Source organism: Rana temporaria, chromosome 1 (assembly GCF_905171775.1).
Source record: "Rana temporaria chromosome 1, aRanTem1.1, whole genome shotgun sequence".
NCBI lineage: Eukaryota > Metazoa > Chordata > Amphibia > Anura > Ranidae > Rana > Rana temporaria.
Window position 1 is genome coordinate 93,450,349 of NC_053489.1, and position 27,892 is coordinate 93,478,240.

The 27,892-nt window shown below is 43.5% G+C and overlaps 2 protein-coding genes across 2 annotated transcripts in view; one reads left to right on the forward strand and one right to left on the reverse strand.

Moving 5' to 3' along the window:
• IPO11 (importin 11) overlaps window positions 1–924 on the reverse strand; it is a 652,108-nt gene extending 651,184 nt beyond the window's left edge. The window contains exon 1 of the mRNA XM_040340415.1: window positions 826–924. The gene's annotated coding sequence lies outside the window, so the exon portion shown is untranslated. The remainder of the gene's footprint in view (window positions 1–825) is intronic.
• A 23-nt stretch (window positions 925–947) lies between these two features.
• Window positions 948–22,686, forward strand: DIMT1 (DIMT1 rRNA methyltransferase and ribosome maturation factor). The gene is made up of 12 exons (XM_040340449.1): window positions 948–1,037; window positions 1,718–1,791; window positions 1,890–1,976; window positions 9,552–9,613; window positions 12,495–12,588; window positions 14,555–14,604; window positions 15,267–15,390; window positions 16,541–16,633; window positions 18,589–18,653; window positions 19,507–19,570; window positions 22,369–22,475; window positions 22,611–22,686. Exons 1-12 carry the CDS (start codon window positions 980–982, stop codon window positions 22,651–22,653), a joined length of 921 nt encoding a protein of 306 aa, XP_040196383.1. The 5' UTR covers window positions 948–979; the 3' UTR covers window positions 22,654–22,686.
• The last annotated feature ends 5,206 nt before the right edge of the window (window positions 22,687–27,892 follow it).

Here is a 27,892-nt window from a genome sequence, read left to right on the forward strand (position 1 = left end):
CATGGAGTGTACACATTAATGGGGGGGGGGGTTGTGTACGGACACATGGAGTGTACACAGGGATGGGGGGGGCAGTGTACGGACACATGGAGTGTACACAGGGATGGGGGGGTGGGGCAATGTACGGACACATGGAGTGTACACATTAATGTGGGGAAGGTTGTATACGGACACATGGAGTGTAAACAGGGATGGGGGGGGGTGTACACATTAATGGGGGGGGGTGTATACAGACACATGGAATGTACACAGGGATGGGGGGGGGCAGTGTACGGACACATGGAGTGTACACATTAATGGGGGGCAGTGTATGGACACATGGAGTGCACACATTAATGGGGGGAGGTTGTATAGGAACACATGGAGTGTACACATTAATGGGGGGGGGTGTATACAGACACATGGAATGTACACAGGGATGGGGGGGGGGGGCAGTGTACGGACACATGGAGTGTACACATTAATGGGGGGCAGTGTATGGACACATGGAGTGCACACATTAATGGGGGGAGGTTGTATAGGAACACATGGAGTGTACACAGGGATGGGGGGGAGTGTACACATTAATGGGGGGGGGTGTATACAGACACATGGAATGTACACAGGGATGGGGGGGGGGGCAGTGTACGGACACATGGAGTGTACACATTAATGGGGGGAGGTTGTATACGGACACATGGAGTGTACACAAGGATGGGGGGAGTGTACACATGGCCTGGTTGCGCTCTATGTGGCTCAGTCCTTGTCCCTATCTGTCCTAATCCCCTAGGCCTGTCCCTGCCCTCTTCCATGCAGACATTGCTCCCTCTAACACTCTGCACTCACCCCAACACCTTCTCCGACACAATCTTCTCTGGAAGTAGAGGACTACCAATCCCGGCATGCTCCTGCTCTGGCGCTGGTAGTGACGTCACATGAGTGCGCCTCTCAGGCTGGTGGCACGTTGTCGGTGATCGGTCCGGGAGGGTGAGGAGTCATCATGCCGAAAGTGAGAGCGGAGAAGAAGAGCCGGAAACACCGGGAGGTCCGGAGTCAGGGTGAGTGATGGGCGGAGGACTCGGCTCTATGTATATCCAATTACCTGGAGTTCTTAATGTATGGAGAGGGCTGGGCCCTCTGTCTGGTTATTAGTGATGTATGGTGGAGATTTCTCCTCACTTCCTGTCTTGATGGCAAACCATTGTCAATGTTTCCAATGACCAGGGTGTCATTGTTCTCTGTGACTTTCTTAGTGACAACATCCCCTTCCGCTCTTCTATTGGAGTCACAGGAAGTGAGGGAAATCTTCTCACTGGGGTCACTGACAGGGATAGAAACCCTCTATTATACACCACAATATTAGAATTAACTTCAGTTAGGTTGTATGGGGATGGTCTTGTTTCTTCTTCTACCTCCTACTTCTCCCAGAGATAGATCTGCTCCCTGTCCCCTTTGCCCGCGCCGTGTCCCCTTTGCCCGCGCCGTATCCCCTTTGCCCGCGCCGTGTCCCCTTTGCCCGCGCCGCGTCCCCTGTGCCCGCGCCCCCTGTGCCTGCGCTGCGCCCCTGCCGCGTCATGTCCCCTGTAACTATTTTTTACAGTTGAAGTGCATTTTAATAAAATCTTTAATAATAACCTGTGGCAGGCCATCTTTTTACTCTCATGTTAGATGTTTTTTTTTTATTTAAAATGAACACTGATGAATTCATGTTTTACGTGTTTTGTTTCTTCACATTTAGGGGTTATGTTCAACACTGGTGTTGGCCAACATATTCTGAAGAACCCGCTCATAGTTAACAGCATCATTGATAAGGTCAGTCACGCTCCATCTTCCATACTCGGTTGCTTTCTGTTTGTCTTCTGAAGCTGTTTAGGATAAATGGTACTTATATAAAAACATTTTTATTTCAGGCTGCTATACGACCCACAGATGTTGTGCTTGAGGTTGGCCCGGGTACAGGAAACATGACTGTAAAGTTATTAGAAAAAGCAAAAAAGGTAACCAGTACCGGTATATTGTTAACTTGGGATGCATTATGGGAAAGCAGACGGTAATGATGGAGACAGTTTACCTTAAACTTAAGATAAAAGAATTGACACAGACCACTTGCTGGATAATAACGGCCGCGGATGTTTATTGTTGTTTTATTGAATAATAAATAAATAAATATTAAATATATAAATAAATAATATAAATATGGTAATTGGTAATTTAATATATAGAAATCAGTACAGCTTTAGCAATCCTAGCCACTACGGCCCAGGCTGCAAACTACCCAACCAATCTTTTCCACATCCAACCTCCTATAATCATTTATATATATATATTTTTTTTTTTTTTTTTAATTTTATTTATTGAAATCATAAACTTATAACCATCAAGACGTCCCCCTATGCATAAGCAAAGGTGACCCCAACACACAAAAACATCCGCGACATAATGAACAAAGGGGAGGGGGGGTGGGGAGAACACCACAGCTCTTCCGTCCTCTGGAGCGACTGAGCTGTGAGCCACGGACCTCCGTATTTATAGCCCTAACTCCCAGCCGGTTCAGGCGAGTTCAGGCTACTTTTTGGCGGTCTTTTTCATTTCTGCCTGGCAGCAGGATTTGACCTATCAGTGGCCTGGTTTTGAGCGGGCTCCTAAGTCACAGAGGTCAGTGAACCTTTTCTCCCCAGCAACCCATGAGCCCGCCAAAACCGCCTGAGGGGATAATACTGCCCTATCCTTTACTATCCTAATTTAATAGTATTAATTAAAAACCCCTTCCGCCACTTTCCCATGGGAAAAAGGGGTCAGAGGCTGCCATAACCTTTTTCTTTCATGGGAAAGCAGACGGTAATGATGGAGACAGTTTACCTTAAACTTAAGATAAAAGAATTGACACAGACCACTTGCTGGATAATAACGGCCGCGGATGTTTATTGTTGTTTTATTGAATAATAAATAAATAAATATTAAATATATAAATAAATAATATAAATATGGTAATTGGTAATTTAATATATAGAAATCAGTACAGCTTTAGCAATCCTAGCCACTACGGCCCAGGCTGCAAACTACCCAAAAGGCAGGTGGTATAAAACCACCTGGCACCAACCCCACTAAGCGGCCGCCTCCACGCAAGAACCCAGGTCTGCATTAAAAATGTCAAGGCCGATATCGGATAAATGCACACCATCCGACCTATACAGCCCGGCATAGCCCCCTTCCAGTTCAGTGTGCCGAAATGAAAAAATCCCTGACTCAACCAGTAATTTAGAAACTGCTCTATTTATTCTCTTCCTAATTTTTTCCAAAGGACGCCTAGAAAAAGGGGGAAGCCAAACTAAACGTTGAATTATTTCAGAAAAAACGATTTTAGCTGTTGGAAAAAGGAGATGAAACCTAAGGAGATCGTCCCTAATGCTAAAAATAATGTCCAGCGTCTTGCGCTGGCCGACGTCATTCCCCCCAAGGTGAATGATTACTACATCCGGGGGAGGGAAGCGACACATAAGTCGAGATAACTCTGAGTTCAGATTTGACCATAGCATACCACGTTTACCGCCCCAAAATAACTTGTACTTGTTTGTATCTAGACCCAGATTGACAGTATAACACCTTTTCTGTGCTCTGAGGTGGGCCCAATGGATGAAAGAATGTCCCACGATCCAGACAATTTTAATACGCCCTAAAAAGATTAAAAAGAAATGTTAGGGCGGACATAAAGCCGATAGCTATCTGATTTCCACCTACCAATGTTCTTAATTCTGTTAACATCCAAACCCAACCTTGATGCCTCAGTGGCCGCACCTATTCGGAATGAATGTGATGTAAAACCTGCTTGATCTAAGTTCAATGATTTCAGACATTTCTTGAGAACACTGGTCAGCTGAAATTTTGTCAATGGCCTGCCTGAACCATGGACAAAAAACTTACCAGACCCCGTAGGCCTGATGGCCGAGAATTCAGTAATCAGATGCACAGGACATGTGGGTGAACCGACCCATGCTTCAAGTTGTAACCAAGATCCCTTTCCGAATTGATCAGTTTTCGATTTCCCGATTAAAATTCTAACCGACCTATCTGTAAGCACCACATCCGTCGCTGTGATAGCGACCAGCTCGGACACTCTCAGTGCTGCAAAAAACATTAGGGAGAAAATCGCTTGAAAAAGTACAGACTCGAAATGCGAAAAACAGACTTTACCCGTAGCTATACACAATTCTCTTAAAATTTTTGGGGTAATAGGCTTTCGAGTATCCAGCCAAAAATGTTCCTTCTTGTAACCTTTTAAGGCCTGTTTAACAGTAAAATAATGCATGAAGGAAGGGAGTCCGTTAAGTTTAAGGAAGAAAGATATACCCGACAATGTTTTTGAGACGTAAGACCAGGAATACTGTTTAGCGAAGAGAAATTGTAAAAAACGTAACGCTCTATCTTCATTGAATATGTGAAGGGATTCTTGCGTCATATTCAAAAAACTTATATATAACCACCAAGCGGATTGATATCCCGCCCAGGTAGATGGGGCCACTGAGTTAATAATGAACTGTGACATAGGTCCTAAACCAAGCCCCATAGGAAAGGTGGACATAACGTTCCCACCTTGTCCGCCTCTGGGAGCAGCCGGAAGAAACGCTCCATCTGTGAACGAGACAAAGCATCCGCCAAGTCATTGTCCTTACCTGCTACATGTATTGCCTTTATCCAAACATTAAGGTTTAAACACTTGAAGACCATAAATCTTAACAGAGCAATGACTGGCGGAGACTTCGATGATAGACAGTTTATGGCGTACATCACGCCCTTATTGTCAGTTCGAACTAAAATTCTCCTGTTTTTAAAGAAAGGTCCCCAGATCTCCAGGGCCACTAAAATTGGGAATAATTCTAACAAAACAATATTTTTCAAAAGATTCTTAGCTTGCCAAGAGGAGTCCCAACGACCAGCACACCAGTGATTTCGCCAAATGGCGGCAAAACCCACTGAGCCTGCGGCGTCTGTGAACAGACAAAATTCCTTGTCCAAAATGAACTCCTCCTGCCAAATTGCTTTACCATTAAAATTATATAAAAACTGTAACCAAACCAGTAAGTCTTCCTTTACGTCATGTGACAACCGAACATGTGAGAATGGGGATTTTAATCCGGAAATGGACAGATAGAGTCTTCTTGAGAAGACTCTACCAATCGGGAGAATCCTAGTTGCGAAAGCTAGAAGACCTAATAAGGACTGAACTTCTTTTAAAAGGGGCTTCTTCCTTCTAATCAAAGATAAAATTAAAAATTTTATTTTTTCCAATTTCAATTCAGGAAGCCTGAATTCCATGAGTTCCGTATCAATAACGATACCCAGGAATTCCAGGCATGTGGATGGTAATACTGTCTTATCCATAGCAAGCGGGACACCAAAATGTTGACAAAACTTAAAAAATGTTCCCAACAATTCTTCACACTTGGAAGAATTTGGGGGGCCAAAGAACAGAAAATCATCCAGGTAATGGATGAGGGAATCAGAGCTTAATTCAAAAGATACTACCCATTCTAGAAAGGAAGAAAATGTTTCAAAGTAGAAACATGACAGAGAACAACCCATGGGCAGGCATTTGTCAAAATAAAACCCATTATTAAAGAAAAACCCCAGGGAATTAAAGCATGCCGGGTTGATAGGTAATAACCGAAAAGCAGATTTAATATCGGCTTTTGCCAAGAGAGAGCCCTTACCCAGGCGTCTCAACTTAACAAGAGCGTCATCAAACGTGGCATAAGATACAGATGACAATTCATCCTCAATCTCATCATTCAGGGATTTGCCTTTGGGGAAAGACAAGTGATGAATTAGCCTGAATGAACCTATATCCTTCTTTGGGACTATACCTAGAGGGGAAATCCTAAAGTTTTCAAAAGGAGGGGTGGAAAATGGACCTTCCACCCGCCCTTGAATAACCTCGAGATTAATTTTTTCAAGCACTATCTTGGGGAATTCACTAACCGATTTGAGATTATTGACTAATGCACATCCTTGTCCAGAAAATATGGGCAACATAAAACCCTCACTAAAACCTTCAATGAGAAGGCGCGCTTTCTGTCGGTTTGGGTACTCCTTGAGCCATGGCAACATATTTAGAAGCTTCACCGGCGTGACTGCTTTTTGAAAAGTTCCCTGACTGGCTTGTTGCTGCCATTTTTTTGAAACATTTGGATACTGCGTGTGAACCACCGCAGAAAGCACATTCATGCCTGTATTTACATGAATTTGGCCATCTGCACTGGCTATCGTTGAAATTGAAACACAAGCCTTTTTTGTATCCTGAGTTACCTGCGACTTGTGGACCAATGACAGGTCTGGGAAATGCTTGCCTTTGTGGCAGAAAAAGATTTAGCCATAGGCCAACATCTTTGACTCCCCACTTAAGAGATGGGTGCACGGATAATTTCTGACGAAATGTTTCATCATAGCTGAACCATGCTACACCACCGAAATTTCTAAATGCTTCAATGACAATGTCCAGATGTTGAAAGAGGCCGGGACTCTTCTCGGGGAACTTCTCGCAAATGATACCCGAGAAAATACAAAATGCTTGCAGCCAATTGTTAAAAGATTTTTGTACCGGCCTGCGTCTGTCATCCTCGTCTTTTTTCTCTGATTTATTCACAAAATCTTTAGCTGACGGGAGTAGGGATAGTATATCTATAAATTCTCCCCGCCAGATTTTCTCCTTAACTGAATTAGGCAAATGGAAACCTAAAGGGTTAACCTCGCAAGGCATCGGTGCTTTCAAACAGGTTTCAGGTAGATTTTGCGTTCGCATAGCTGAATAACCTGGATTCTCAATGCTGCGTGAAAATACCTCATTCTGAGGGTTATCAGTAATTTTTAAAGTTTGGCTGCAATTAGCTAATGCACCACCAGATGGTGCCCACACATCTAAGTGAGGAGAATCAATAGAAACGCTGTTATGTGAGGAATGCATGTCCCTGGCAAGTTTAGATAAAAGCTCAGCAATGTTGGCAAGTAGTACCCCAGAGGATGATTCATGCATACCTTGCTGGGTGATTGAAGCAGATGACTGGCCGTCCCTAGTATCTAGCAGAGGCACTGGTCTGTTGTCTGTCGCTGATTCTTGACGATAACTTGTCTGCTGTGTAGCCCCGCTTTCCGAGCCTCCATCCTGCCTGTCTGCGTCTTGAGAACCACCTCCAGCCGCCCCTGCAGCGCTGATCCTGCTTGCTCCTTGTGACCTGTTGGGGGAAACAAAAATACCTCCGGCTGATGCGCCTCTAGCACCGCCTCTTGCTCCTCGCCTAGCCCCGCCTCTCGCTCCGCCTCCCGATCGTGTCACTCGGTCCTGAGAAGGACCAGCTCTGTTAGCTCTTGGAGCTCGGGGAGGGGAAGGGGAGTACCCTTGGCGCGGAGTGCGCCTCCTCTTTGGCGTCTCCGTGACGCGGACGGGGGTGGGACTCTTCCTTCGCCGACGACCCGGAACTGCTGCGGATCCTCCGGCTTCCTCTTCCTCCGGCTCGGACCCCCGGATGCTGTCGGCGCGCTGCTCCACCGTCGTCCGTAACATCACCGGCGATGTGTCAGCAGTTGCAGCTCCCACCGGAGCCTCTTGACCCGCCGACCGAGGTAAGTTCAGGCAGCGCCGGATCCACGAATCTCCGTCGTCTTCTCCGGCCCGTTCCAGCAGCTGACGGATGAGGCTCATCTTCCTGCTCCAGGGGACACTGCTTGTTCAAACGAGAGAACTCGGAGAACACCACAGCTCTTCCGTCCTCTGGAGCGACTGAGCTGTGAGCCACGGACCTCCGTATTTATAGCCCTAACTCCCAGCCGGTTCAGGCGAGTTCAGGCTACTTTTTGGCGGTCTTTTTCATTTCTGCCTGGCAGCAGGATTTGACCTATCAGTGGCCTGGTTTTGAGCGGGCTCCTAAGTCACAGAGGTCAGTGAACCTTTTCTCCCCAGCAACCCATGAGCCCGCCAAAACCGCCTGAGGGGATAATACTGCCCTATCCTTTACTATCCTAATTTAATAGTATTAATTAAAAACCCCTTCCGCCACTTTCCCATGGGAAAAAGGGGTCAGAGGCTGCCATAACCTTTTTCTTTCATTCTTAACCACTTCCTTACTGGGCACTTAAACCCCCCTTCCTGCCCAGACCGATTTTCAGCTTTCAGCACTGATGCATTTTGATTGATAATTGCGCGGTCATACAACACTGTACCCAAATTATATTTTTATCATTTTTTTTCCCACAAATAGAGCTTTCTTTTGGTGGTATTTGATCACCTCTGCGGTTTTTATTTTTTGCACTACAAACAAAAAAAGACAGCATTTTTTTTTAAAAACACAATTTTTTTTTACTTTTTGTTATAATAATATCCCAATTTTATTTTTTTTAAAACTATTTTTTTTTCTCAGTTTAGGCCGATACGTATTCTACATATTTTCGGAAAAAAAAATGGCAATAAGCGTATATTGATTGGTTTGCGCAAAAGTTATAGCGCCTACAAAATAGGGGATAGATTTTTTTTTCTTCTTTTTTCTTTTTTTTTACTAGTAATGGCGGCAATCTGTGATTTTTGTCAGGATTGCGATATTGCGGCGGACACTTTTGCCACTATTTTGCGACCATTCACATTTTTTACAGCGAACAGTGCTATAAATATGCACTGAATGAAGGTACAACATTTAGCAGCTGTTGAAGATTAAAAGAGGCACATCTAAGACCCTTTTTCACACTGAGGAGTTTTTCAGGCGGTACATCGCTAAAAATAGCGCTGCTATACCGCCTGAAAAACTCCTTCACTGCCTACTCAATGTGAAAGCCCGAGGGCTTTCACACTGAGGCGATGCGCTGGCGGGAGAGAAAAAAAATCTCCTGTCAGCGGCATCTTTGGAGCGGAGAGAGGAGCGGTGTGTATAGCGCTCCTTCCCATTGAGAACAATGGGAAACCGCTGCAATACTGCCCGCAATGCGCCTCTATAAAGGTGCATTGCGGGTGGTATTAACCCTTTATCGGCCGCTAGCGGGGGTTAATACCGCACCGCTAGCGGCAATCCCGGCGGTATAACGCCGCTAATTTTAGCGGCGTTATACCGCCCCAGTCTGCCCCAGTCTGAAAGGTATGCAGGAATCCGGGGTAAAGATGTCCACATAGACCTTGCTCCTCGCCACTAGCTCTCATCGCTGTCAGTCTGCAATGGTGACCGGGAAGACTACCCTGCAGTAGAGCAATCTGAAAGCGAGACTTGAACCGCTCGTGGAAGGGACGACATCAATGGTGGTGCGGGGGATGGTCTATGTGGACAGCTTTACCCCGGATGCCTGCAGGCTCTGCCTGTTTTAATCATCAACCATGTGAGTTTGTAAATGTTGTACCTTTATTAAATGTAACCATACTACTACACTTAGAGGCGCCTCTCTTCTCTTTTATACTCAGTTGTGACATGGCGCTACGCTTATATCAAGACATCGCTTGTATATCAAGTTAAAATTTATTAAAATCATTTGCTTTTCTTGCAAAACGCTCTCAAACCAAGGTTTTAATGTATTTACCAGCTTTTACTGTCATGTTTTTTTAGGTTGTGGCCTGTGAGCTGGATACACGGCTTGTAGCTGAGCTTCAGAAGAGAGTTCAAGGCTCGTGAGTAAAGATATTTATACATAATATAAAAAAGTTGTGAAATCCATAAAGCCATAAAAATGTTGTTGTTGTTATGATTAGGGTCTCTGTATGCAACCAGAACAAATGTCTGCTGACCATGTAGTCTTGTTGTTAAATCACTACTAAATACTGTAACTATTCACAAAAGCAGTCATCTGTAGCCAGCAGTCAGGATTTCTCCTCTTCTGACCTTGGCTACTGTATACAGAGATCTGGTTGTTGTTGTTGCTGCACTTTTCACACAGTCATGCACCTTACACAACATGGAAGCAAAGTACTATTTCTTTAAAAGAATCTCTGCCTTTTTATTAGGGTTGTCTCGATAATAGTATCGGGACAGATACCGAGCATTTGCACGAGTACTTGTACTCGCGCAAATGCTTCCGATACCTGGGATGGGAGAGAGATGCGGCGTACAACATCGTCAGTGCGCGCTAGGGTTGCCATCTGTCTGGTATTTACTCGGGGTAGGGAGACGCAGCGCGCAGGGGAAACCCCTCACCGTACAGAGATCACTGCAGAGATCCTCCTGCACCCGGCATATTCTCTTCCCTGACAGGCGGAATGAGCTCCGCCCAAAAGATACCTTCTAGTGACATCATTCAAAGGTTCGGGAAGCGGGATAGGAGAGGAGAAGAAAGTGCTGTGGGGGAACAGCGTGCATGTGAGTAATAACCTGCCAGATAATCTGTTCATACACACACACACCATCTGCATAGTGCGAGGAGCCCAAGAGCAGCTCTATGCCCCCGCCCTTCCAGCTCGACTTCCACACTTCCCTCCTTGCAGTGGCTCCCGGGTCCCGCTGGTAAGACATGAATGATGTCTTGAAGAGGGCAGGGCCTGCTTTTATAAGAGGGGGGCTCTCTGATCTCTGTAAGTCTCTAAGGAAGGAGAGGGCTTTGAGCTAATGGGGGTCTCTAAGAGGGGGTACTGACTGCTGATATAATATGTGGTAACCAACCATTAGATCAGCAGCACCCACCTTGGAGACCCCCATTAGCTCACATCCCCCCTTATATCAATGCCCCCCCTTATCAGTGCCGCCTATCTGTGTCCATCATTTCTACCTATCAGTGTAGCCTTATAAGTGGCACTTCATCTGTGCCCATCTTTGCCACCTATCGGTGCCACCTATCAGTGCGTGCCACCTATCAGTGCTGCATATTCGGTGCCACTGCCAGTCAGTGCCACCTTCTAGTGCCCATCAGCCAGTGCCATCTATCAGTGCGTCACATGACATTTAAAAAAAAGTATCGGTAATCGGTATCGCAGAGGAATTGAAAAAAAGTATTGGTACTTGTACTCGGTCTTAAAAAAAGTGGTATCGGGACAAACCTACTTTTTATACTTAAAATATTAAAAATGAATTGCTTCCAAGCAGCCTTCCCCGCTGCTCCTGTCCTTACTGCACTTACCTGCATTTGCTTAGAATCATCCGCCACTTATGTCTACTGGTGTATGCTTGTAAACTCTTCGCACAGCCCAGGAAGCTGTGTAGCAGCATAACGTGTGCAATGGCTCGCGGTCATGCGACAGTGCTGACCAATGAGAATCTGCTTGCTTCCATGCCCAAAAAAAAATACCCTCACTGACCAGCTGTGTCACGTGACCACATTTCTTGCTATTGTATTTTATTTTTCGTGGTTTTAAAACTGTTTTTTTACAATTGGGCCCATTTCACACTGGGTCGTTTTCGAGCGTTATTCAAGCGTTTTTCAGGCGCTTTGGCGTAAAAAAAAAAGCCTGTAAAGCGCCTGAAAGAAGCCTCATTTGCAATCCAAATGTGAAAGCCCTTTCACACTGCCAGCGCTCGAAAAACGCTGGTAAAGCACTGCTAAGACCCTAACGTTTTAGGGCGTTTTTGCAGTGCCTCAGTGTGAAAGGGCAAGGCGTTTTTACAGCGCTTTCAATTCATTTCAATAGAGAGGGGCGTTTTTGGAGCGTTTTTTTTTTTTATTTTATTTTTATTTTTTCAGCACCCAAAAGCTGCTCCAAAGATGCTGCTTGCAGGACTCGATGTGAAAGGGTCCATTGAGATGCATGGAGAGCATTTTGTGAGCGTTTTAATAGCACTATTTTTAACGCTAAAACGCTGTAAAAACGATTCAGTGTGAAAGGGGTCTTAGAATAAACTACGAAAACAGCGTGATTAAAAGTTTGCTTCGAACAATCCAATTAAGATATCAGTAGATACATGAGGGACTCAGTGTTTTTTTTTTTTTCTTATATGTACACTTTTATGTAAAAATGTATTTTAAGCATTACAAAAAAAAGTTAATATATGTTTCAACAAATACGTAAAATTGGTGTTGTATGAGGATGTTGGGGTGCATGTTTTATTCTGACCACTAGGTGTCACTCTTTGCATTTTAGATTGTAGTTAGTTATAATTTTTATTTTAATACAGCAGAAAATGTAACGCAAAGTATTCTATATGGTGTAGATAGACTAAACGAAAAACCAAATTCATTCTATTTTTGGAAAGTCAGCTGCAAAGGCAAATTTATTACTGATAAGTCTGACTTTCACTCTAAAAAGATGCAGACTTGACTATAGACTTGAGCTGTAACATTTTGTATTAATATTCTGTTATTTGTTTATAAGGTACTTTAGATACTGTATATTCATATACGTCCCTGCCCTGGGGCTTGTGCATTCATACATGCATACTCGCACACGTATTGGAACCGAGGACCCCAGTGCTCCATGGCAGAAGTAATACATCTGTTATAGCACAGTCTGTCTCACTGTTTCTATTTAGCATTGCCTTACTGTGCCACAAAATCAATGTGTCCCCCGATGTCTTTGCTTTATTTTAAGTTTTAAATGTGTGAAAACATTTTTTTTCCCCTTTTAGAGCCGTAGCAAACAAACTGCAGATTTTGGTTGGTGATGTGCTGAAGACAGATTTGCCTTTTTTTGATCTCTGTGTTGCCAACTTACCCTACCAGGTATGTTTTATCTGAAATAATTGTATTGCCCTAACAGCCAAAGGTTTTGAGTTTCAAGGTAAACCTGTTACAAAACTGGGTAATTCAGGCTGAGCATATGATGAAATATCTGTGAAGGGAGTCACTTTGGGCGGTGGGCTCTTGGAGCCCATCTTCCCTTAGAGAGCTCTGAAAAACCATTTTCCAGCTCCCACGGCCCCTCTTATGTGTAAGTTACCCTGTGTCTATTAGGGGCACATGGTGACCGAGAAGCCCAGTCAAGTCTGCCCTAACCAGACTCCCAGTACAACCACACTGGACTCAGCATTTGGTTTTACCCCTGTTATCCTTGGTTCTATATGTGTGGTTTGTGTTGAAAGTTGAAGGGGCTCTTACATTTGGGACAATAATATTTATGAACAATATCGCTCAAAAATTATATGAAGATAAATAATTGCACCTTTTCAGACTGCTAGAATATTGTCTCATAGGCCATTGTTAGATAGTTTTAGGTCGGGGTTGTTATGTGTTTTTTGTTAAGTGGCTGTATCCCATTATTGTATTGTGTCTGTCTGCCTTGGGAGCAACCTATTATGGGATGTATATGCTTATGTGGATTAACTTAAGGGCTAATGAAACCACTGTCCGCTATTAGCTGCTAGAGGGGAGGGGGGAGTTTCTCCTGCAGCCCTTCCTAAAGGCCGTCTGTGTCTTTTGTTACTATATGTAGTTTACCCTGCCCTTGTTCCATTATGCAAAGAAGTGGGGATTATCCCCAGAGTGTATATCTATTGGTGCCTGTGTTTGAATAAACAGTCTTATGTTTCTTACCACCCTACACTGATGTCTCGACAAGTGACTGGGTGGGCTAAGGGATCTTGGATCGTGCTGGGCAAGGGAAGCTTATACGGCGGACATACTCTTGAGTACAGGGTCTGTCACTAGATAAATAGGCAAAATAAACTTCCTATCAGAATAATTACGAGAACCAAAGATAAAAGGCTAATTTAATGGAAAGTGGTGATGGCACTGCTTGCCACCTCATGGGCTCCCCTAATGGTCCTTTAGTTTGACAGTAAGTTTGAGCCAATTATTGAGTTGTAATAAAAATTACAGATCAGCATTTAGAGTTTGTAATTTCCACAGCCAGAAAAAGCTGCTGGAAAGCACAAAGTTCAAGTGCCTCCTACGCATTCCTATTGACCAATGAGGCACCACATCATATTGATGGGTCAGTAGAACTGTATGGGAATGGGATTGGGCTAACAAGTCTTCACAGTGTCCGGAACCATCACAGCATTGTTTTATCAGAATTGCCCAGCAATTGAGCAGAGTGTAGGCACTAAAAGCTACTGCGGGTGTGTAATGGTGTCTGCATTGTATACTTTTTTAGCAACAGTCCATGTAAGCTGCCTGTGTCTCTGGATCTATCAATCCTTTTAATGTGAGGCTTTCACCTATGATAATCATTGCTCAAGAATGTTTCAATGCTTCATTAAGACCCCTTTCACACTGGGGCATTTTTCAGGCACTTTAGCGTTAAAAAAAGCCCCTGAAAGAAGCTGCATCTGCAATCCCAATGTGAAAGCCTGAGTGCTTTCACACTGAGGCGCTGTGCTGGCGGGGCATCAAAAAACGTCCTGCAAGCAGCTTCTTTGCAGCGCTTTAGGAGCTTTGAATACACCTCTCCTAAAGCCCCATTCCCATTGAGGGAGCTTTTAACGCCAAAATGCCCCAGTGTGAAAGGGGTCTTGGCTGCGCTTTACCAGCGTTTTTCAGGCGCTGGCAGTGTGAAAGGGCTCTGAAAGCACTCGGGCTTTCACATTGGGATTGCAGATGAGGCTTCTTTCAGGCTTTTTTTTTTTACGCCAAAGCGCCTGAAAATCGCCCCAGTGTGAAAGGGGCCTTAAATAGCCGCGATTTCATGAATGGTTACCTTCAGATGTATATTTCTGATCCTAATATACAACCTCTCTCTCTTATTTAGATCTCTTCTCCATTTGTTTTCAAGCTACTTCTTCACAGACCCTTCTTTAGGTGAGTTATTGGATTTACAATTTCTCAAACCCTAAATGAGACAAACATATGGTGTTGCCATTTCTGATCTTTTTTGCCCCTTTATCAGATCCTATACATTGGAAAATGATAGAACACCTAATGAAAGTTTGTTTCCTAGCAATGACTGTACTTTTTGTATAGCTTAAAGAATAAGTTGACCTTTTAAAAATAATATATGCACATGTTTATGCTGGTTAAAAATGTGAATTAATTTTTTTTTTTTTTCTTATGCGCCTGTGTAGCCTGTAGATCATTGCACCTGCAATCAGCAGATCACGGGTGCAATGTCAGGCTCCTGCAAATGCTGCCTACAGATTTATGCCTGTGCCTTTTGAATGGGCTTTTTGTCTGAAAGCTGTAGGAATTGTCAATGAACTACGAGAGTACTTGCCAAGTGTCCTTGCGGTTCCTTAAGAGCTTTGAAGCGCCCCCTTGCAGGCTTTGAAGGATATGTGTTTTCTATCATGCTATCCGGCAGAACCATTCATGCATTGTTGCTGCATGGTTCACTTCTCATCACTTCATTGTCCAAGCATATGGGAATTAATATCTATTGCCTGACAGGCTCACTTATCTAGCTTTCGTAAATATGCCCTATTGCTGTCATTTATTAATGTATTTTCTTTTTTCCTGTATGCCAGATGTGCTGTGCTGATGTTTCAAAGAGAGTTTGCCATGCGACTTGTTGCCAAACCAGGAGACAAACTGTACTGCAGACTTTCCATTAACACCCAACTTCTGGCTCGTGTGGACCATCTCATGAAAGTAAGGAACCTCTTTTACTGGTATTTAAATCCGCTTACTTGTTTGTGTTTTACCATAATTCCTTTTTTCTTGTGTTTATTCTTCTGCATATATTCCCATTTCTTTTGTTAGCAGTGGAAGGTATTGCAGTAACCTTGGGCCTAACCCGATGAAATTTCACTTCTGATTGGTTGGCATTGATATCTGTATCTGTGCTGAATGTGCGCTGCCATTGCTGATCTTGCTAGATATTTGGCTGTGATGCCATTCAAAAGGTTTCAGTACTATAGAGGTTGTCAGCCAGAAAAATGCAGACGTCTGAGTTGACTGCCTGAATGCCTAATTAGTTTTGCATCAAAATATAGGCATGTATATAAAAAAAAAAATGGGGTGCTAACACAAATACAAAATGACAATGTTCTTTCTAAAGGGGGTTATCCACTTCTGTTCATAGATATATCCCTTAAATAGTTTACTGATTAAAATATAAAGGTGCAACTTCCTTCAGGATTTAGGTTTTCGCGTTATTTACATAGATTATCTAATCTTCCCTCTTTTATTTTGCGTCCTGTGTCAGTGGTGGGCAGGCAGCTCGAGTACAGCATTGGAAGCATTGGAAGTATTTTGAGCATTTATAGCCTAGAATTTCCCTGCTTGCTGGGAACTTAAACAGCTGGTTACTACTGAATCTACATGTTTGTGAATTCACCCGAGAGCCGAGGGACAGATCGGCTTCGAGTGCCATCATCGCAGGCGCCCAGGACAGCTAAGTTTCCATATATTAAAAGTCAGCAGCTGCAGTATTTGTAGCTGCTGACTTGTGTGTCCTAGGGAGTGATTCTAACTGTGGAGGGGGGGGGTGGGCTAGCAGTGACATGACAGCGATCACTGCTCCCGATAACAGGGAGCAGTAGATGTCTGTCCTGTTGCTAGGCAGAACAGGGAAATGTTGTTTACAAAGGCATCTCCCCGTTCTGCCTCTCCTCACCGAAATCGCGGGCCGCCGGTGAACATTGAGTTTGGGGGACCCGCGAGCACACTCCCGAGGCAAATTCAAAGGGACGTACAGGTATGCCTATTTGCCTGCCCATGCCGTTCTGCCGATGTATATCGTGCATAGATTAATGGCATGAATTCCGGAATACATAATAATTTTGTTACTATTTTGTAGGTGAGTAAGAACAATTTCAAGCCACCTCCAAAAGTCGAGTCCAGTGTTGTCAGAATAGAACCAAAGAATCCTCCTCCACCCATCAACTTTCAGGTAAGTCACATGATGCTAGGGATTATTGTCACTTACTTGTTTTTATCCTTCACTATCAGTTGGCACTATGTTGGCAACCAATCAATTATTGTATACTATTATATTTTGTGCTCTGTAAAGTCTAGTTAACACGGGTGAATGCCGGGTGACATCGGTCGGTTAAAAAAAAAAAAAAAATTGTATGGCAGCCGGTCTGACAGAAGTCTGACGATTTTGGCTCCTGATCAGCCATTGGCTGAGAACGCTGGTCAGAGGGTTCTGGCGGGGAGGCTGTTCCCCTGTCGTAACACAATAGATCAGTGGGGGAGCTTGCTGTACTAACATCGGATTGTTAGTACATTGGCTCCAACCCAGTGTGTAATAGCCTTAAGGGTATGCTTATCCTCCAACCTGGCCCTGTTTATCTCCAATTTCATTTCCATTCACCATTTTTGTTCTGTTACATTTGTCTCGTCTAAGCCCCACCTGCTTCTTAGTGCATGTGGAACAATTTAAGTAATCCATATGAGGAAGGATGCCTGGAATGTACAAAGTAGTTTAGCATAATGGCTGAAAATGTTTGAGTTGATGAGAAATAATAGGTTTTAACGCTGAATTTCAGGCAAAGAAAAGTAGGGTGCTATGCATAGTAGGTTAAACAAATGTGCAAGTGATAATGTGGCTCACTCAAAGGTGAGAATAATTTGGTGCTAATTTCCAGCTTGATTTAAACAGTGTCAATGTCATATGTCCATGCCATCTTGTATAAGGAGTTTAGAGGAAGAACCTGCCAATCGCTTTTTTTTTGTGCCTTTCCCATGATTTCCAACAATTGTGCTAAGTACTGTGTCCTGAACATTTTAATGACTTAATTAGCTGCAGTTTATTTTCTTTTATTTATCCTGTACAAGCGAGAAAACCAATTATAGAGCTTTTTTTATTATTATTATTCATTCACGTTGAGTACATCATAAGTGTTTTTTTTTTTTTTTTCTTTGATGGTATGTTTTGATTAATGACATTGGTTATTTCATCAAGAGATGAGTAATTTTTCTTTGGATCTTTTAAAGTAGAACTTTTTTTCTTTTTGGCTAGAGTAAGGGAGGGTTATATAACCCCTGAGGCCGCGTACACATGATCTGTCCAAACCGATGAAAACAGACTGAAGTTCAGTTTCATCAGTCCAAACCGCCCGTGTGTACGCCCCATCGGTCTGTTGTCCTTCGGTCCAAAAAAAGAGAACTTGCTTTAAAATCGAACCAATGGAAAGCTGACCAATAGGTCAAAACCGATGGTTAGTACATGCGTCGACGTGATAGTCGAATCATGTCGACGCATGCTTGGAGGCATTGAACTTTGTTTTTTTCAGCACGTCGTGTGTTTTACGTCACCGCGTTCTGACCCGATCGGTTTTTGAACTGTTGGTGTGTACTCACATCAGACCATCAGTCTGCTTTAGCGGTGAACCGATGAAAACAGTCCGTCGGACCATTCTCATCGGATGGACTGATCGCGTGTGCGCGGCCTGACAGATTTTTTTACCGCCATTTGTATCCCTTTTAAAGAGATTTCCCTTCACTTCCTCTCCCATAGCCAAACAGGAAGTGAGAGGACATCTCTGCAAATTAAGGGAATTCCTTGGGGACCTCAGGTCACCAGAACTAGTGTCCCTATTAGAAGATTTCCCCTCTATTACTTTTCTGGGGACAACCCAAAATCTGGGATTATTATTTTTTTCTTTCACTTTCAATGATGATGGTAAACAGGAGACATAGAGAGGGACACAGACGGCTATAAAAACTGACAAACATTCTAATCTCTGCATTCTATCCAAAACACAAAAAAAGGTTTTGCATTTTAGTTATATTTTAAATTGTAAATACTGTAACTATGTATATTATGCAATGATCAAAAAAATCATATGGAATAAAAAAAATACATATATAATATAATTAAAACATTTTTTTTTTTTATAGGAATGGGATGGCTTAGTGAGAATCGCCTTTGTAAGGAAAAACAAAACCCTTGCAGCATCTTTTAAGTAAGTTCCAACATTGGCAGCAGCAGCAGCTTTTAAAGTAAAATTGTGTTTTGGTAAATTTGTATGAGTCTTTTATGTAGACATTATAACCATACAGGTTATGGTGAGAAGGTACTGAAGGGATCAAAAAGTCCTCCAAACAAATCTGTGAATAGCACAGTAAAACTTTCTTAGAACAGAAGTCTCTCTCCAGCATGTACCAAACAAGGATTATTCCTCATTTTAGGACATGCATACATATATATAATATATATAATAATTAGATGGAGATCTCTATGTAGATCAATACTGATGGTCTATCTCATTTTTATGAGGTCCTTTAAAATTCCAGTAAAGTAGAAGGTAGAAGTACCCCCCCCCCCCCCCCCCCCCCCCAATGATGCTTTTTTTGGAAAACTGACAGTCTGACATGTTTAGCAAGAAACGTGGCGATTTTTTTGAAGTTGCAGTTTTTTGTCACAATATTTTGGAAGAAGAATACATTTAAATAAACGTTTGTTTCCACGATTTACTGTGCAACGTCATAAAATGACTGATGTGCCAGTTATCAGGAATACTCATTGGCAACAGTATGCTTAAAACTTGCTATCACATGGTACAGGGTGCTATCCTTGGCCCAGGTACCATGTGATAGCTGTGAGTCAAAACACAAGAAAACACAGCTGTGTTGAAATTCATTCATACCAGCTTTGTTTACATTGTGCCACATATGCGATCCTGCCACTAACCCAGTAAATGTACTGTGGCCAAATGGCAGTTGATTAAGAAAAAACACCTTTTGCATTTAGAGCCACTGTAAGCCTCTGTATAAACAGATCTAGCATGTTATTTATATGTATTGTTTTGTTTGCAGATCCAGCGCAGTCCAGGAACTGTTAGAGAAGAATTACAGAATACATTGTTCTCTTCACAATGTTGTAAGTATCATCATAAGTTACTTATAGTAGGTGAAAGCATTGCTGTTCTTTAAGACTTTGTGAAAAAACACTGCAAAATGTATAGAGTTGTCCCCAGAACAAAAGGTAAGAGGAAATGTTCCAGGGGGCACTTGTTGTTGCATCTCTAGATAGGAAGTGAAGAGAAATTTGCAAATGGTATACAACAGGAAAAAAAACATGTCAGAGGTTTTTACCTTTTTCCTATGTTACCCAAAGTAAAAAATAAGGGCCAGATTCACATACCTTTGCGGCGGCGTAACGTATCCCGTTTACGTTACACCGCCGCAAGTTTTGAGCGTAAGTGCTTGATTCACAAAGCACTTGTCTGTAAACTTGCGGCGGCGTAGCGTAAAGCCGTCCGGCGCAAGCCCGCCTAATTCAAATGGGGCGTGTACCATTTAAATTGGGCGCGTTCTGCGCATGCTCCGTTTTGTAATTTCCCGCCGTGCTTTGCGCGAAATGACGCCGCCCTGACGCAATGTTTTGAACGGCGACGTGCGTTACGTCCTTTCATATTCCCAGACGACTTGCGCAAAAAAAAAAATCGAAATTTGACGCGGGAACGACGGCCGTACTTTAACATGGGCTGTCTATTTTTACACCACCTAAATGGCAGCCGTAACTTTGCGATGGGAAAAGCCGACTAGCGACGACGTAAGAGAATGCGACAAACGCGCGTACTTTCGTGGATCGCCGTAAACAGCTAATTTGCATACCCGACGCGGAAAACGACGCAAACTCCACCCAGCGGGCGCCGAAGTATTGCATCCTAAGATCCGAAGGCGTACGAAGCCGTACGCCTGTCGGATCTTAGCCAAATGCCGTTGTAACTTTGTGAATTCAAAATAAAGATACGACGCGGCAAATTTGAAAGTACACCGGAGTATCAGTAGATACTCCGGCGTACTTTTTCTGTGAATCTGGCCCTAAGTTTTGGTTATACCTGAAAGCAGTAATAAGCCCAAAAGCAAACCTTTATTATATTTCAGCTTACCAATTCTTGGATGTGACTAGTATTTTTTTTAGGCTTTATTTCATTTTTATTTTCACCTGTTGATCCAACAGGTGTTGTTTTTAACAAATGCTGTCCTGTAGATGTAGCATTTAGAGGCTTGAGGCAAATCATTTACCACAAACAGGAATTCCTACAACAATCTGTTTATATAAAACCTTTATCCTAAAAGGAAAAAAAAAAGCTGTTGCTGTAACTACATCTAACACTACTCTTCCCTAGAATGATAATGCTGTCCAAAGGTGTCTCTGTTGCATAGGTACCTTAAGGCTGGGTTCACACTATACTACACGACTTTCATCGTACTTTGCTCTGCTACATCGGTCCTACATTTATCCTACATTGGTCCTACATCTATCCTACTTTCATGAACAGGATACTACTTTGATCTGACTTTGCCCTGGACTTGAAGTCCGACTTTCAATGAGCAGGGATCCGCCTTGGATCCCTGCCAATATCAGGCACTGTGTTTGATATGAATCTTGAGGGGGAACTCCACACCAAATTTAAAAAAAAAAAATGGCATGGGTTCCCCCTACAGGAGCATACCAGGCCCATGGGTCTGGTGCGGATTTAAAGGGGAACCCCCTACGCCGAAAAAACGGCGGGGGGTCCCCCCAAATTCCATACCAGACCCGTATCCGAGCAGCAGCCCGGCCGGTCAGGAAAGGGGGTGGGGACGAGCGAGCGCCCCCCCCCCTCCTTAACCGTGCCAGGCCGCATGCCCTTAACATGGGGAGGTAGGTGCTATGGGGCAGAGGTGCGCACTGCGGCCCCCCCACTCCACAGCACCCTGCCCCCATGTTGATGAGGACAGGGCCTCTTCCCGACAACCCTGGGCGTTGGTTGTCGGGGTCTGCGGGCGGGGGGCTTATCGGAATCTGGGAGCCCCCTATAACAAGGGGGCCCCTAGATACCGGCCCCCCACCCTAGGTGAATGTATATGGGGTACATCGTACCTCTACCCATTCACCTGGAAGTAAAGTGTTCAAAATAAATAAACACGCTACACAGGTTTTTAAAATATTTTATTAGTCAGCTCCGGGGCCCCCCCTCTCTTCTTTAGTTTTTTTACGAGGGGGGGCTTGCTTCTTCCGACGTCTTCTTGGGGGGGGGGGGGTCCCAGTCTTCACCGCCGTCTGGTTCTCTTCCGGGTGGGGGCCGCTTTCTTCTTTAGCTCTTTCACAGCGGCCCCCTCCCGGTCTTCCTCCGATGTCTTCGGCCGGGGGGGGGGGGGTGCTTCTTTCTCCTTCTGCCTTCTTCTTCGCTGTTGACACGTCGCTACCTCCCGCTGTAATGCCGTGTGCGGCGGCTCGCACCGACTTTTATAAGTCTCTCATGACATCACAGTGCACCCAGAGCATGATGGGACTGTGACGTCATGAGAGACTTATAAAAGTTGGTGCGAGCCGCCGCACACTGCATTACAGCGGGAGGAAGCGACGTGTCAACAGCGAAGAAGAAGGCGGCAGAAGGAGAGCTCTCATAGGGAAACATTGATTTTCACACGTCATGCGACATGAGCTCCCAATGTCGGAGCGTATGTCGGACTAGTGTGAACCCGGCCTTAAACTGGAAGTTTCTTACTGGTCAGATCACCAGGTAAAAATAGCATAAAAAAAGTAAACTAATGCAGCCACCACATATTTGTGAGCTGCAATATGTTTGATTTTTTTTTTTTTTTTTTTTGGGTTTAATATCGCCTTTTTATGTTTTTTTTTTTTTTTTTTGTTATTCAAAATCTTAAATTCTGTTTTGCAAACAGGCAATTCCAGAAGACTTCAGCATTTCTGAAAAAATTGAAAAGATACTTGCAGACACTGGGTTTAGTGAGAAGCGCGCCCGCACCATGGACATAGATGACTTCATCCGGTAATTTTTTTTTTTTTATATATAATCATTCAAGGTTTCTCAAAATGTACTTGCCATATTTGTAGGTTGTAAAATTGGATTGCAAAACTCCCTTTTCATCTAATTTGTATTTTATTTTTATTTTTTCAATCTTAGGCTACTGCACGGATTTAATGCAGAAGGAATTCATTTCTCCTAAATACATTGGGGAGTATCTGTGCCTACATAATATGAACAAAGCTTTCTATATTTGAGGAGGACATATCCTGTACAGAGCTCAACTTTAATTGAAATGTCAGCAATCAACCCATGAGATATTCTTTGATGCAGAGTTGAAAGTCCAAAACCCTCTTTTATAATGAAAAAAAAAAATATATATATATATATATATATATATATATATATATATATATATATATATCATTTGATTTGGACACATTTGTACAGTTTTTTTTTGGAATATTGTAAATGGTCTACATGTATTTATTGTTTTATGTTTCCTGGCAAATTCAGTAAAAAAAAAAAAAGTTAGTGAATCTTCTAATCTGTATGGCTGTGAAGAGTTCTAGAATTTAAAATAAAACACATTTTATTCTTTAATGTGTAGCATCCTTACTGTACGTACTCTGTTTTTATCTAGTGAAAATTGGGTGGTGTAACTTTTTTTTTTTATAATATAAAAAAAAAGTAAATACTTAAAGACTAACACATTAAAACATAATAATAAAAAAAAAGGTAAATCCCCTCCCCTCTCCCTAAAGACCTCCCCTCCTCATCCTCTCCTTCCTCCCTCACTCCTCTAAACTTTCATCTCCCATCCTATATTTTAACCCTCTTCATTCTATACATCATTCTATATTATTCTATCTGGATTCAAAGAAAATACAGCCAATCCTGGGGTGAAGGGGCCCCACAGCTTAATTAATCCGGTGTACCCCTATTATGATAGGCCTGTCGTTCCATTAATATTGTCTCATTTACTTGGGAACACCACTCCTCGAATATTGGTACACTGGGGGACATCCATTTTCTAGCTATTAGCTTACCAGGCTGAATAGCAATCTACCGATTGCGGTTAACACTTCCCTTGAATCCATAGCCCTTCTTTCAGCTACCCTAGTAAACAGGTTTTCGGATCTAATTCTATCTGAGTATTATAAGCCCCATTAATTGTTAATTGTGGACAGCACCTCTCGCCAATATCTACTCGGTTTGGGGCATGTAATTTTACATCGATTCACATCTTTTAATTTCAATAGATTTTTATTGATATTCATCAAAAGGGTTACAGTCATGACAAATCATTAAGCATAACAAAAGCCCCATGAGACAAATGAAGCCAAAATGAGGTTACAATAAAATGTAGTAAATAACCATCTCTTCCGGGTGGAGCGGGTAGAAATTGGGGAAATCTTGCCTAGCTAATTCGCTAGGGTACCGAAGAGGACCTAAGTGCCCCTATAGATAGTACTTGCCACCCGAGGGCCCAGACCTACTAAAGAATGATCCGGGAACCATCCCTCGACACCCCAATTGGGAACCAGCTGTGTCAAGCGAAGGGCCCCGAGCCTTTATCCCCCACCCACACCTCTCACTAGTATGAGGGAGGGGCAGAAAAAAACAACCCCCTCGAGGGAAAGTAGCAAACAAATGTTCCCCCGGAAGAGACCATATATAAAGAGCATTGAAACTCTAGGGCTATAACCCTTAAAGAGTTGTGCAATCAAATATTGAAAACTACTAAGTATAATAAGGAAAGTAGAAAGAGGTATAGAAGAAAGGACAGAGGAAAAGGAAATGGAGGCAAGGGGGACAAGGGGAAGAGAGCAGTTGAATGTCTAAAACCAGTTAAGATCACAATCCGGCCTAATCAGGTAAAGGTGTAAGCGGAATACCAACATAGTCAGCCCACGGTGTCCAAATCTCGCGGAATGCTTCGGAGGAGTCATGTAGTATGCTGGACAACTTCTCCTGAATCATGATCCATGAAACTTTTCGTTTAACCACCGATATGAGTGGTCTAGTTTGTTTCCAAGACTTAGCAATGGCTATCTTTGCGCTCAGTAGGATAAAGTGCACCAACTTCTGTGTGGGCCTGTTAAGTTGTGGTATATGGGCATTTAGTAGGGCCGTATTGGGAGCCCCTGTAATCCGGTGCCCAGTAACTTTGAAAATAATTTTGAATATAATTCTCCAAAAGGAGCGGATTCTAGGGCATTCCCACCATATGTGCGCCATGGTGCCCCGCAGCTGACACCCCCGAAAACAAAGGGGATCCGCAGAAGGGAACATGGAAGCCAACCTGGAGGGGGTAAGATACCATCTGGTGAAGACCTTCACGCTGGCCTCCATCAGGGAGGCGCTCTGGATGCCCTTGAAGGATCTGAAAAAGGCTTTGTGCCAGTTCTCTAGGCTCATATTAATTTGAAAGTCAGATTCCCAAGCCTTCATATAAGGCGATTTGTCTGTTGGGTGAGTGAGGGCTGAGTAGATCACCGAGATGCCTCCCCTCCGCCCTATGTCTTGTCCACACCAAAGTTCGTATGATGTGAAATCAGGAGGAAGGGGTCTGGACTTCCAGATGCTATGGAGATAATCCGAGATTTCATTATAGCGACCCCTCTCTGAGTTAGGGATTTTCAAAGTATTAGTACAGTAGTTTAGGGAGATGGGACCGCCTGAAGAAAAGAAATGTCCTATCCGATATAGCCCTTTATCCAGCCACCATTGGAATTGAGATGGTCTCATGCCGGATGGGAATTCAGGGTTATTGAAGATGTGGGCTAGAGGATGGGTAGCTGATGTCAATCTGTCGTTATATCTAAGGCTATCCCACAAAGCAAAAGATTGGGAAAGGACTGGGGAGAGGATGGCTGGGCGTGATTTGATGGGGGACCAGAGGTGGTAGTCAAGGGGGGCTGAGGGAATAGCTAGTTGTTCTATCTTTACCCAATCAGGTACATTGATCTTGGAATATAAGGCAGAGAATTGAGCTAATCTAGCTGAGAGATAATACTTATGAAGGTCAGGTAAACCTAGACCACCCTTGCTTCTATGGCGGAATAATGTGTCTTGTGGGACACGATATCCCTTTGAACCCCAAATGAACTTTAACAGTTTGCTTTGTAAAGATTTTAGATGCTTTCGTCTTGTGGGGATGGGGAGTGAACGAAACAAGTATAATATTCTGGGGAACAGGGTCATTTTGACTGAGTTTATTCTTCCCAACCAAGAGAGGTTAAATCTGGACCAAATTTTAAGGTCGGCTTCCATTTTCTTATATAAGGGGGGGTAATTGAGGTCGTATAGAGCTTCCGTCTTTGCGGCTAGAGCGATTCCTAGATACTGGATTGAGGTTTCATTCCAGCTAAAATTAAAGGATTGTTTAAGATCCAGCACTATTTGTGAGGGCAGGGAAATATTAAGGGCCTGAGATTTAGAAAAGTTGACCGATAGGCCAGAGATTTTGGAGAAGTCGTCCAAAATATGACATAAATTGGGGAGGGTGGTGACAGGAGAGGTCAGGAATAGCAATATGTCATCCGCAAATAGGGCGCATTTGTGAGTTTGATCTCCACACTGGACTCCTGAGACATTGGGATTCTGTCTTATTGCTATTGCTAAAGTCTCGATTGCTATAGCGAAAACCAATGGGGACAGGGGACAACCTTGTCTGGTGCCCCTTCTAATCTCAATGGGTTTGGAGTAATGCCCGTTAATTCTAACTAAAGCTCTCTAGGGTTTGCATATAGGGCCCTAATAATACCTAGAAATCTGGGTCCAAAACCCCACGTCTCAAGTAAATTAAAAAGATAGGGCCAGGAAACGGAGTCAAAGGCCTTCTGCAGGTCCAATGACAGCAAAAATCCTCTCTGGGGGATCCCCCCCGTCCAATTGGTCTGCAAGATCGACGCTAGGTCTATTGCTCTCCTAATTTGGTCCGGGCCCTGTCTGCCAGGTATAAAACCTACTTGGTCTTTGTGTATGTACTGCCCTATAAAACCTGCTAGTCTATTGGCTAGGATTTTGGTGAGGACCTTGAGGTCGTTATTGATTAGGGATATCGGGCGGTAGTTTCTAACGTCTTCTGGGTTTTTGTCCGGTTTAGGAATGACCGTTATGAAGGCTGTATTAATCTGGGAATCCAGAGGGTCACCCCTGGTTTTGGAATTGAAAAACTTAGTCATGTGTGGAGCCAGGATATCTGAAAAAGTTTTGTAATAAGGGATAGACAGTCCATCTGGACCGGGGGCCGACCCAGTTCTAAGACCCTTGACTACCTCCACCACCTCCTCCTCTGTGATTGGGGAATCCAAAATATCTCTGTGATCCGTTGACAGGGTCGGGATATGAAGACCCTCTAGGAATTGTGACGTTGCACCAGTAGTTGGCCTGGTGTGGGGTTCGTAAAGGCGTGAATAAAAGCCTTGGAAAGCCTCAAGGATTTTGGATGGATTGGTTGTGGGAGGATTACCCCCTATTTTTATTTTAGGCATAGAAATCAATTTAGTTTTAGGGGTAAGTTTGGCAGCAAGAAGGGGGCCTATTTTATCAACCTGGGTGTGGAATTTGTGTGTTCCCCACCTAATTGATTTCTCCGCCCGGGTAGTGAGAGCAAGATTGAGCGCCAGTCTAGCGTTGTCTATTACCGACGTGGAGATTCCGGACGGTTTTTTTTTGTGTCTGGCTTTAAGGGAAATGTATTCCGCTTCCAATTTGCTTATTTCAGCAACCCTTTCTCTTTTAAGTTTCGTAGAAATCTGTATGAGCTTCCCTCTAATAAAGGCTTTGTGGGCGGCCCATAATGTTTCTTCAGAAACATCCCCTGTATCATTGAGTGTAAAGTATTCTGTCAATGCTAAGCCTATCTCCTTGACCCTGACTGGCTCAGACAGTAAGGACTCGTTCAATCTCCAGAACGTACGTGATCCCTCCCTGACCCCTAATTTAATCGAAATGATCACTAAGGAGTGATCCGATAAAACAGTGTCCCTTATAGAGGCAGACAGGATCGCCGGGAGAGTGGATGATGGGGTGAGGATATGATCAATGCGTGCATAGGACAAATGTGGATGAGAGAAATGGGTGTAGTCTCGAGTAGAGGGGTTAAGTTCCCTCCAGGTGTCAGCTAGGCCATTATCATGTAGGACTTTTGCGAATTTGAGGCTTTCTCTTGTAGGTCGAATCAATCTAGATCCAGGAGGTTTAGTTTTATCTAAGCCCTGGTCCAGGTCTGTGTTAGAATCCCCTCCAAGCACAATGGTGCCTTCGAGGTCAGGAGCTAGGGTATCAATCATTGACTTGAAGAATTTAGCTTGACCCCTGTTAGGGGTATAGTAGGAAACAAGAGAGAATAACTGATCCCCTATCTTGCCTTTAACCAATATGAACCTTCCCTCTGGATCAGTGACTTCAGATAATTTGACAAAGGCACATTT